At 47.1% G+C, this 12351-nt stretch overlaps 1 protein-coding gene across 5 annotated transcripts; it reads right to left on the bottom strand.

Moving 5' to 3' along the window:
• Positions 1-2302: 2302 nt before the first annotated feature.
• LOC118097277 (inactive serine protease PAMR1-like) lies at positions 2303-9027 on the bottom strand. 5 transcript variants are annotated; one of them, XR_015946977.1, is made up of 6 exons: positions 8815-9027; positions 6477-6644; positions 5513-5716; positions 3967-4035; positions 3776-3812; positions 2313-2462 (listed from the first exon to the last, which is right to left on the bottom strand). XR_015946977.1 is itself a non-coding variant. In XM_035140010.3 (4 exons), exons 1-4 carry the CDS (start codon positions 8906-8908, stop codon positions 4022-4024), a joined length of 480 nt encoding a protein of 159 aa, XP_034995901.3. In that variant the 5' UTR covers positions 8909-9027; the 3' UTR covers positions 3893-4021. The 5 variants fall into 5 exon arrangements, 1 of the variants encoding a protein (XP_034995901.3); XR_015946979.1 differs by having other exon boundaries at positions 2324-2459; XR_015946978.1 differs by lacking the exon at positions 3776-3812 and having other exon boundaries at positions 2303-2462.
• Between the last annotated feature and the right edge of the window lie 3324 nt (positions 9028-12351).

Here is a 12351-nt window from a genome sequence, read left to right as displayed (position 1 = left end):
AGGCACTCCTGTCTTCCACTGCCTCCCGCAGTTTGGTCAGACTCATGTTGGTAGCTTCGAGAACACTGTCCAACCATCTCATCCTCTGTCGTCCCCTTCTCCTAGTGCCCTCAATCTTTCCCAACATCAGGGTCTTTTCCAGGGAGTCTTCTCTTCTCATGAGGTGGCCAAAGTATTGGAGCCTCAGCTTCACGATCTGTCCTTCCAGTGAGCACTCAGGGCTGATTTCCTTCAGAATGGAGAGGTTTGATCTTGCAGTCCATGGGACTCTCAAGAGTCTCCTCCAGCACCATAATTCAAAAGCATCAATTCTTTGGCGATCGGCCTTCTTTATGGTCCAGCTCTCACTTCCATACATCACTACTGGGAAAACCATAGCTGTAACTATATGGACCTTTGTCGGCAAGGTGATGTCTTTGTTTAAGTTCTCTAAAATTTTTAGTAGGGTCAGCAGATCTGTCCGCCAAGGAACACATTCCCTGCTGCCGCCGCCACTGCCACAGTAGCAGCAACAGTTATGGTCCACTCCTTGGAGGCTGAATCTGCCATATCTTTCACATTTGGCCCCCAGTGGTGCCTCTACAACTGCCTCTAGGTCTCCTCTCCCACCCTTGTTCCTTGACACCACCCTTCTGTATTCTACATAGGACAGACAGGTTGTCTTTCATTATATTTGTAATTATGGCTTTTTCTTGTTGTAAGCCGCATGGAGTGTTTTGTTAACTATGCAAAGGTGGCCTACAAATAAAATGATATATGTATGTATGTAATCAAAACCAGCTGCCTACTTTTAGGACCTGGGCAGGGGTGCTGCTGGGTAAGTTTAAAAGATTCAAATCTGCATATATCAATTTCTATGGATAGATGCAAATTTATTCATTAAGACACACACCCGTCTAAAGAAAATCTTAACATTAAATTCTTCTCCAAAATTGAAATGCTACCCTGTGGCATAGATCACCCCCGCTGCAATTTGATTTCTGCCAAATCAATTAGCCACCCAGGAAGACCGGGGGGGGGGGCACTTTGGGAAATGAAGAAAGTGTGGGGATGGGCAAAGAACCTCCTGAATCAGTAGTAGCATGCAGTGGAGGATTCCCAGGTCATGGGGCTGTGTTTTCTCGGCAGGGTTAAGGTCCTCCAACTTGAGGTGTCCACCTGCCCCTTAGCCGCTCCACAAAATTCCTCATCCACCTAAGGCCCTTTGCCTTATGACCTGGTCAGTCTGCAGCACATCCCAACAAGTAGTCTGTTTAGGCAAGGAAGACATGTCTGCAGCATTGGGGGAGTAGAGAGGTGAAGAGAAAATGCAGTTTGAGGAAGCTGCGTGGCTTTGCATTCTCAGCCTGTCCTTGGTGAGTCTCTCTGGGCCTCCTCTCTCTCTCCTCCCATCTGGGCAGCACTTGCATTGAAAACCCAGCGTTTTCCCCTCTTTCATCCTCTGCTTTCATCCTCTCTCTCTCTCTCTCTCTCTCTCTCTCTCTCTCTCTCTCTCTCTCTCTCTCTCTCTCTCTCTCTCTCTCTCGGTTAACCTTGGAAGGAGGAGCTGCTCCCATCCTCCCCAGATCCCACTTGTCACCAGCCAGACTGCAGGCAGCAGGCAGCAGGGAGAAAAGGCATCATCATACAATGCAGAACACCTAGAAGGAGGAGGAAGATTTCGCACATTTGCAGGATTTTGTTTTGTTTTTGCCAGGGACGCTTTGAAACGCTAAAGCAAGCAGAGAAGTTTATCAAGTCTTTTTAATGAAGAAGGTGAGACCACTCCACTCACTGCTATTAAGGCAGCTTCTCAAATTTGGGAAAATACTAAATTACTGTCAGAGGCTGCTGGACAACTTAGAGAGGTGAATGCACAAACTATTAAGGTAGGAAAGTCTGAGTGCGAGGTTTGAGGAAAATACAAGGGGGAGTAAAAAGGTAAAGGGAGCCCTGACCATTAGGTCCAGTTGTGACAGACTCAGGCTCATCTCGCGTTATTGGCCAAGGGAGCCGGCGCATGAGAGCACAGCCCCCCCATGGGATGTTCCATTTTAATCAGGAAATTTGAGGGGTATGTCCCTGCCTTCCGCTCCACCAGTCTCAAAGAACACCACTTGCCAGCGCTCCAAGGTCTCAGAGTGAGGTTCTCTCTCAGCACTGCTACCAGGTGGTATTGAACCGGCCTTGCCAGGGATCAATTCTGGAGACTTCTGCATGTCAAGCAGGTGTCCTGCCACCAACCTGTGTATCTTGACAACTAAGGATTCCTGTCCCTTGGGAACCTCCCCACCCTAAAAGAAAATGGCTCCTTACAGGGAGAGTCAGAATGTGTGCGTTCTTTGCAACAGGTTTATTCTCACACAATAAAAAAAATTCCAGTCACCATTCCAGAAACTGGTTGGGAAGAGGAGATGAATCCAGTGGGGATTATTTCATCAGTGAGCCACATTCCTGAGAAAACAAAGGTTGCTTAAGACCTGCTGAAATCAAAAGGAAATATTATCCATCGGTGTATGAAGGAAACCTTAGCTAATTAGACAACTTAACTTGAATGCATTCATCAGTCAAATAAATTTGCATACAAATGAATTAGTCATTTTGAATAAATAACAGATTTTCGATGGTGCTTGTATAGCAGGGATGGGGAATCTGGGTAACCCTGTGTCCTGATTTACAGAGGACAGCCTTTTATGTGGAGACATCCTCTGTTTCAGGAGTGGGGAACCTGTAGCCCCCAAGATGTTGCTGGACTACAGCCGCCTCAACCCTAGCAAGCCTGGTCTATGGTGGGTGATGCTGGGAGTAGTAGTTCAGCAACCTCTGGGAGGCCACAGTTTCCCCATACCTGCTCTGTTTGAACGGCTCTCTGGTCCAAGGTGGGTTTAAAAGACAAAGAACCGCTGGGAAATAGACCAGGCAGGGGCCCATCAATAGCCCATACAGGTCGCCTTGTTGCAATCAGTTTCATCACAGTGGGGAAGACTCAGGGCCGTCTTAAACGCCCCTGCCGCTGTGGTGCGCCGGATCTCTCCGGCGCCCTCCCGCCCCGTTTCCCAGCGCGGTGGGCGGGTGGGCACAGCGGCGGGTGGGCGGGCAGGCACAGCGCGATCTCTCTGGCGCCCTCCCGCCCCGTTTCCCAGCGCGGTGGGCAGGTGGGCGCAGCGTGCAGCGCGGCTCCCACAGGCGCAGCTGCGCGGCGGACCGGTGGATCGGCCGGCCAGCGGGCGGGCGCAGCTCGCGGCGCCTTTCTGGCGGGCCGGCGCCATTGTGCCCTGCGCCACCGGGGGTCTACCTAGAGCCGGGCCTGGGAAGACTGTATCTCTTACTTCAAATTATAGTAACTTTTTTCAACGTTTTGATTTTCTTTTTACATGCAAATAAGCACGTGCAAATTTTATTTGTTTGTTTGTTGCATTTATAACCCACCTTTCCCCTCATGGAACTCATAGTTCTCCCATTCCTCATTTAATCCCCACAATAACGCTGTGAGGCAGTTGGGCTGAGAGGTAGTGACCGGCCCAAGATCACCCAGTGAGCTTCATGGCTGAGTGGGGGAATTGAACCCTGGTCTCCCAGGTCCTAGCCCAACACCCTAGCCACTGCACCACCATTGGCTCTCTATTTCACAGGGTGCACAAGCAGCTACCATATGGGGAACCTGTGGCCCTGCAAGTGTCACTGGACTCCAGCTCCCATCATCCCCCACCCTTGGTCATGCCAGTTGCAAGGCCTGATGGGAGTTTGAGTCCAACAACACAGAGAGGGCCAAGGACATCTCACCCCCCGCCCTCACCTTGCAGCAGGCACCATCTTGGATGAGGTCTTCCCTCCTGTGTGAGAGAAAATGACTTGCTGAGGCACTCTGCCCGTTGTTAAAATTATTAACATTTTAAGTAGATTTCAAAGGATTCCTAAGCAATTATTAAAATAAGTTAAATAGATTAAATGTCACAGCTCTAGGTGTGAAGGGTGCCTAAAACTTACATAAAAGTCAGGTGTTGCAGCGTGTACAGGAGCCGCTCCACAGGGGTTGGGTTCTTTATCCTGAGGAAGCTGTGGAAGAGAAGAAATTGGGTGGTTGCCTCCGGGTTCTCACCAGTACAACTACTGGGGACCCTCTGTGGTGAATACCAGGGCCCCTATCTACTCCACAAGCTCATATCGGCTTTGTATCACTTTTCCCCCAAAGGATGCTAGGAAAGCACACTTTGCTGGGGAGACTATTGTGAGAGAGATTCCTATCGCCCTCCTAGAACTACAGTTCCCAGGATTCCATCAAAAGCGTGTGTGATGGTTAAGAACATCCAGGGCTAGTCCAAGATATTTGGCAGCCTAAGAGTCCCATGGAGTGCAAGAAGATCAAACCTTTCCATTCTGAAGTAAATCAGCCCTGAGTGCTCACTGGAAGGACAGAACCTAAAGCTGAGGCTCCAATACTTTGGCCACCTCATGGGAAGAGAAGACTCCCTGGAAAAGACCCTGATGTTGGGAAAGATGGAGGGCACAAGGAGAAGGGGACGACAGAGGACGAGATGGTTGGACAGTGTTCTCGAAGCTACGAACATGAGTCTGACCAAACTGCAGGAGGCAGTGGAAGACAGGAGTGCCTGGTGTGCTCTGGTCCATGGGGTCACGAAGAGTCGGACACAACTAAACGACTAAATAACAACAAGGTTAAAAAAAAGAGGACAAGATGGCAGCGCTTGGACTCCATGCTTCAAAGCCAGCTAGACTGATAGCTTACTTCAGCACTGGTCAATATTTTTCACATCACCTTGAAGAAACAAAGCTATCTTAAGGGGTGCAGAGCAGGCCACATACCAGAGACAGTTGTTCGCTATCCTTATCCCCCACCTGAGTGCTCCAGGTGAGGGAGCTGCTTGACTTTGTCTAATGGTAAGGCCAGAAACTGAGAATATCCTAAGTAAAGGTAAAGGACCCCTGGATGGTTAAGTCCAGTCAAAGGCGACTATGGAGTTGTGGCGCTCATTTTGCTTCAGGCCGAGGGAGCTGGCGTTTATCCACAAACAGCTTTCTGAGTCATGTGGCCAGCATGACTAAACCGCTTCTGGTGCAACGGAACACCGTGATGGAAGCCAGAGCGCACAGAAATGCTGTTTACCTTCCCGTCACAGTGGTACCTATTTATCTACCTACACTGCCGTGCTTTCAAACTGCTAGGTTGGCAGGCGCTGGGGCACAGCTTACTCCGTTGTGGGGATTTGAACCGCCAACCTTCCAATCGGCAAGCCCAAGAGGCTCAGTGGTTCAGACCACAGCACCACTCGCGTTTTACTTCTAATATCCTAAGTACCCTGGCAGGATCAGAGCAAAGTGCCATCTAACCCAGCATCCTGCTTTCAACACCAGCCAATCAGATGCCATCATCCCCTTCAAAATTTCTCCAATGAAAATAGGGACATCCTAAGGAAAAGCGAGACATTCTGGGATGAAATCAGAAACCGGGATGGCTTCTGTAAATCCAGGAGTGTCCCTCGAAAATAGGGACACTCAGAGGGTGTGTACTTACCGCAGGGGATGTAGCAATCACACTCACAAAAGTCACAGCGAGAGAACCATCGGGTCCAGCCAGATTGCTTGGTGACGCAGGAGGAGATCTTGATGCAGCCATGATTGAGAAAGGCCCCTGGGTAAACCTTATGGGGACAGGTGGAGGAGCAGCTCCCATCGATGTCCCGCTCGTTTATCTCAATCCGACCCCGGAGGCAGATCCCTTCGCAAAAAGCAATAAAAACAGGCATTATGCCAGAATGACGTGTTCAAGGATATGCAGAAATGGTGAAACTTACCGAAAAAAATAAGAAATCAAGATAACAAACTTTATACTAAAAGAATGGAAATGGTTTAGTGAATATTTACAAAAAAAACAACAAACCAAAACTGTAAACAGATAAGAACATTGGCAGGATTATTGCAATAACCTACAGTTTTATAAGAGTACTAGGTGGCCCGGCCACACGTTGCTGTGGTTCTTTCCTGTGATTCCCCCCCCCACTCTGTCAGGACACATGACTTATCCTGCCCCCTCCTCCCCCCACGCTAGATCCCTCCCTGGTGGGCAAGGTACATTGTACCCAAATTTGTTGCAATGCGGTTCAGTGGTTACGGAGAAAGGCTGTGACCTCTGCGCGTGCAATGCCTACTATATATATATATATATATATATATATATATATATATATATGGAAATGGTTTATTGAATATTTACAGATAATTGTAAACAGGAAAAAAACATTAGCGGGATTATTGTAATAACCTCCAGTATATATTTACAGTGTATATCTACAGTAGATAATTAAATGATCAAGTTAAATGAATTTGAATATGCAGAAGATATTAAAAATAAATTTAAGGAACCGCAAAAAGAGGGGGAAGGAAGTCAAATTTAGAAAGGTTATATTGATTGTAAAACTAATGAAATGTATAAACATGAAAAGTATAAATATGCATAAAAGGCACACAATTATACTTACTGAGGCAAGTAGGTTTGGGGGTCCAGCGGCCACTCGATTGGCAGGCGCTAGCAGGATCCCCCACCAGCAGGTACCCAGGCCGGCAGCTGTAGCGCACCACTGACCCGACCCACCAGTCGTTCCCATAGACCACCGAATTGAACTCCGTTTCTGGTCGCCCGCAGTTCACTGTGAAAGAAAACACACACACAGGGACCCTCCAGATGGTTGCTTTGTGACAACTGTGTCCCGCAACATGCCGCTGACGCAATAATTGTGCATTAGCAGTGGGTTTATAACGGACCGTCTGCACACCATTCTGCTTGACTGGCTGTTCAGCTATGCTTCCTCCTCTCATCTTCGAGGGGGACACTTTTGCACAGCAGTGTCATGGTGGCAGGACAAAATCAAAACTAATGCAGAACATCTGCGGTTGAAAAAGTTGCAGGATTTAGCAGGAAGTTACAGGACATGCAGGGACGCGGGTGGTGCTGTGGGTTAAACCACAGAGCCTAGGGGCTTGCCGATCAGAAGGTCGGCGGTTCAAATCCCCGCGACGGGGTGAGCTCCCATTGCTCGGCCCCAGCTCCTGCCAACCTAGCAGTTCGAAAGCACGTCAAACTGCAAGTAGATAAATAGGTACCACTCTGGCGGGAAGGTAAACGGTGTTTCTGTGCGCTACTCTGGTTCGCCAGAAGCGGCTTTCTCATGCTGGCCACATGACCCAGAAGCTGTACGCCGGCTCCCTCGGCCAATAACACAAGATAAGCGCCGCAACCCTGGAGTCGGTCATGACTGGACCTAATGGTCAGGGGTCCCATTACCTTTACTTTATGGGACCTGCACTAGTTGGAAATGAGGTGGCATGCCTGCCCCAAAACCTTTGCAGGCATATCCAGTATTGAAGATTAAGTGTAACTCCCTGGATGCGATCTTGAGAACAAATCATAATGAATGCAGAAAAAATGTGATTTTGCTGGTTTCTGGTGCTGAAACTCTTACATAATCCTCGGAGTCCGAATTTCAGTTGGCCTCATTCCATTTTCAGTTCATGCCCCCCCCCCAAAAAAGCATCCCTCCATTGGGCCCTGCTTCCAATCCCAGGCCAGCATACTGCTGAAGTATTGTCCCACTGGATCAGAGCAAAGGTCCACCTGGTCTAGCATTCTGCTCTTAACCAAGGCCAACAAGTTGTCTCTGGGAGCTTCACCACCAGCGAGTGTCTTTCCCTCGAGTTTGTCCCACCTGTATATCAAGGTAGACTATAGTCACACGGAAGTTCTGTTTAACTAGGATGACAGCCTGCCTGATCAGCCTCTCCTCCACCGTGAATCTGAGTAATCCTTTAAAAAAAGAGAAGTTTAATCCTCTTTAAATCCTCCATGTTGCCCCTTTTACCTCCCATTTACTACTATACGATTAGCTAAATGCTTTACAATCTCCATTCTGTTTTGCCTTCATTAACAACCCAATCATTTCCAAGAGAGGTGATGACATGTGATTGCAGGATGTTTGCGTGCTAAATGATTAATAATTTTATTCTAAAATAAAAATCCTTAAAAAACCTCAACCCCCTATTCCTCATCAGCAACAAATGATATTGTTACGCTTTTTTTTGGGGGGGGGGAGTTAGTTGCATCCAGTAATGCCGTGGCAAATTCAGAAGTACAGGGTCCCTTCGTGACCCACACGCTCTCCAGAATTATTGTATGATCTTAGAAGGTTGTATAATCTTATAATTATACAATAATCTTATACAACAAGAACTAGGGATGCAATGCAACAATCAGTTCAGGTCTCCGATGTGTTGCCTTTCAGCTAGATTTCTATGCACCTACGTGGGCAAATGAATTTGAGTGCTCCAACATTTTATTTTAAAGTGTCTTAAATTTTGTTTTCCATGTTCCATTGCACATCATTCTCTTGAAACTGCAGCACTTGGTGTTCCTAAATGTGTGTCCCCCCCTCTGCCCCCACTCCCCCCAACTTGCAACCCCCTATTTTATCGGGGGGGGACAGAGACCAGGGCCCCATAGAGTTGGCCCCTATGCTTTGGAACATACAGAAATCCTCCCCAGTGTTCTTCCCAAGCACCTTCTCCAGACTGACCCTAGGAGCCAATCCTCAATGACTGACTCACCTCCTTTCAGTGTGATTGGTTCCAATCAGCATCAAGGATGAGAAGAATTATTCTCAGTGGCTAAAAAACCCCCTCCCCTTTCAGGATATTGGCAACAGGGACCCTGCGGCAGAATTAGTAATGGCCTTTGACCTCTCATGACCCTAGACCACTGCAGCGCTGATTGGAGCTTGCAGCATAATTTGAATTTGAATCTATGTATTCTGGATTTGCACATACCCCGGCAAAATGATTTGTACCCCAACCAGCAGCAGCTTCCATTCCCACACGTGCTTTTCTTCAGTTCTTTGTGCTTTCCTTTACAGCCTCCCATGCAGATAGGGGCAGTTCCAGACCAGTAAGTGTCCAAGTTTGCTGGAAAAAGAGGATTTTTTTTTAAAAGTGTAATAATTTGCTCGCTCCTAAAAATAAATTATACTGTATGTAATTGTAATACATCCATTTCTGGAATGCAGAGCTCTAAGCTGTAGCCCCAACCATGTCTATTCAGAAGAAAATCCTACTGAATGCAATGGAGCTGACTCCTAGGTAAGTGAGGTTAGGATCGCGGCCTCTTTCTGTCAATCAGAATGAAAACGTTACATTTGGTAAACCCCAGCATTTAAGTGACAGAAATAAAACTACAGTAGGTAGTGTACATACTGTACCTATTAAGTGTCAGTGTCCGAAGTCGTGTGCATGCACACAAAAGCTCATACCAATAACAAACTTAGTTGGTCGCTAAGGTGTTACTGGAAGGAATTATTTTATTTAGTGTCATAACATTTCATTTATTTATCTGTTTAAATAGGAGTTTGCTACTTTCTTACTTTAGAGTCTGCAAAGTGTCCCACAACAATGCTGGCAGAGGTTGATGGGAGTTGTAGTCCAAAACATTTGGAGGACACTAGATTTACGAAGGTTGCCTTGATGTTTGGCCAAGAGGTCTTTAAAAAGAAAGAAAAAATCTCTCAAGATTTAAACTTGACATCAGAAAAAAATTAAAGTTGCAATTTTTTCAAATTTCAAACTTGTGAACTGTTTAATCTTAGTTTAAGTTCCTGGAATTACACAGCACAATAAACAACAATGGCTTTTAGCATCAAAACAAGCAGAGCACTTATTATCTTGATAATCCTTTTTTACAGGACAAGCCTATCCATCTCCCATTGAGTTCAATGTGGCTTGCTCCCAAGTAATCAAATAAGACTGCAAACTTAGCCACCCTATAAAAATGTATCAGTATTTTGTCTTCTTTTTAAAAATTCGCTATATAGGATTTTGTGTGTGTAAACTTCTATCATCATCTTTCCCTTGAACTACAATAAAAAGGTCAGTATTCTTTCCCCCATTTTACAGATGTGTAACTGAGGCTCAGATAGATTGTAGTTTATCCAAGGTCAGCCAACTAGTTTCTGGCAGAGTGAAATATAAACCAGGGGTTACCTGGATCAGTTAACTATGCACCATGAGTTGGAAACTTTATTTGCGCAACTGACTTGTAAGACTCTCCACTCCTTCTGCAGCCGCTGACCCAGAAACCATTGCCTCGTAACCCAAAGAGCTACTTTAGCATGGATGAAGCTTCCAATACCAAGAAGGAGGACGCTCAGCCCTTACCTTGTACCTTGGTTCCCTGTGACTTACCTTCCAACTCCTTGCCCGAGAAGAACTCGCAGAAGAAAAGGAGGAAGAAGAGAATCATCAGTGCCATGGTGGATATAGCAGGGCTGGCACCCCGCCAGGGGACAGCTTTTCAGTGGCTTCAAAGGGAGAGGTGGAATTTGGGGAATAAGTTTTTTCATCTGCCCCCGTGGGCATGGCAAAATTGAACTGATCGCCAGAGGGCCTTGCAGCAGCCCAGATCCATTCAAACTGCAGAGAAAATCGCCTTCACTTCTTTTTTTTCCAAGATACTGTGCAGCGCAGGGGGAGGTTGGGAAGCTTCCATTAATCCCTCCACAAACCCTCCCCGCCTCACACAGCCTCTCCATGCCACAGATAATCCCACAGCAGCAAGAGCGATTATTTTTCCTCTCTCTTCCAAAAACCTTATGATACCACAAGTCCTGGAATCTCATACGGGAGCACCAAACATAGATGCTTTCCTAAACCAGCCATTTTCAAGTAGTCAGTGTGGGGGAGTGGGAAAGGTTTGGGGACCACAGAGAATGGTGAGACACACTGGATAGAATTTGGGGTATGGAGACCTAGCACTAGTTGGCTTTTGAGGAAACAATGTCCTATCAGCTGCCTTAAACCTACCTTACAGGGCTGTTGCATGTGAAAATGTCACAAGACACTACAGAGAGGAAGCATTTCAAAGAAAGCAACCTGGGATAACCTCTGGAACAGAAGGCAGCTTCTTTGCAAGACAAGCTCCATAAAGGGATGGGTAAGGAGATTACAGGAGGGTCTCCTAAGGATATTGGCTGTGTGTCTCTCTCTCTCTGTGTGTAATGGACTGTTTTTAAAAGGGGGAACCTGGGAAAGTGTAAATACTGCCCCAGATAGCTGCCCCAGTCTGTAATTTCCAGGTGACTATCTTAAGGCGAAGGGAGGGGAGAGAGAGTCAACTTTCCAAGTGCGAGTTATATTGCAGGAACCTTGGTCCAGAGTTTCCTGGGACAAAATCTAGAAAGCCAAGCCCTGGATTAAGAACCTGCACTGGGAATGTGCAGCAAACAGAACCAGCTGTTCAAGATATATCCCAGATTAAGGCTGAAGGGGAATAGCAAGCAGATGCAAAAGGCATTTTACAAATTTTCAGCCCTTTCTTTCCCAGGCTTCAGGTACCCATCATGAGGCTAAAGTAGAGGGACCTTTTTAGGCCCGTGAACCACTTCCCCCCTTGGGAAACCTCCCAGAGGCATCAGTGGGTGGGGTCAGCACTAATAATGGGTGTGGCCCAAGGAAAAAGCAACAGATATGACTCTTGCCTTTGCGCAGCCAGCTATGTTTCAACCACACAAGTGTCAGATTCATGTGCACACATCTGCCATCCTCCATCCAGGCAAGCAATAGGTTTCATCACAGGTCAAGGACATATTCCAGTCAGGCAAAAGCACAGAGGGCCAGGTCTGTGGCAAGCATGGCCTGAGCAGAGTCCCCAGACCTGGAGCACCGTATCCAGCTCCCAAATCAGAAGTTCCCCACCCCTGCGTAGAGGATCTCTGGAGTCATCATATGGGTACCTTGGGGGTACTGGAAAATCACCTGCCAGCACTTTGGGACCCCATTTACAAGGCAGGAACCTGCCTTTCCACCCTCAACAAAGATATAATCCAGGCCGCAAAATATAGATACAATGGGCAGCAACGGGGTTCTCAGGAGTGGGTAGATCTTTGAGGCTGGCAGCTGCTTGGTCCTGCAGGAAGGGAGAGATGAGCAGGAATTTGTCTTTGACCTCATGCTGGGTTAGAGGAGCGAGGACAAGTCTTGCTGCTTCAGGTCAATGCCAGAGACAAGTTGCCATTTCTCACCCAATCACTTTGTGTGGAAGGGTGGAAGGGTAGCTACAACAAAAATGGTTGGCTACTGAACCCAGCCAAAATTTGTGAACCCCTGACCAGGTGACACCATGGCAGGTGTTGGCAGAGAAAATGAATCCAGATGAGGCAGGAAGTGAACCCAGCTGCATGCAGCCGAGGAAGGCAACCTCCCCATACCCCACTTTTAGAGAAGCCATCCCTACTGGAGCAGAAACTTCTTCCTGGCTGCAATACGGCCATTTGTTTTTAAACGGTTTTTAATGATGTATTTTAAATTGATGTGGCC

This window comes from Zootoca vivipara, chromosome 14, assembly GCF_965207765.1.
Source record: "Zootoca vivipara chromosome 14, rZooViv2.hap1.1, whole genome shotgun sequence".
NCBI classification, from domain to species: Eukaryota; Metazoa; Chordata; class Lepidosauria; order Squamata; family Lacertidae; genus Zootoca; species Zootoca vivipara.
The sequence above is the reverse complement of the archived record's forward strand: the minus strand, read 5'-3'. Positions and strand labels throughout refer to the sequence as shown.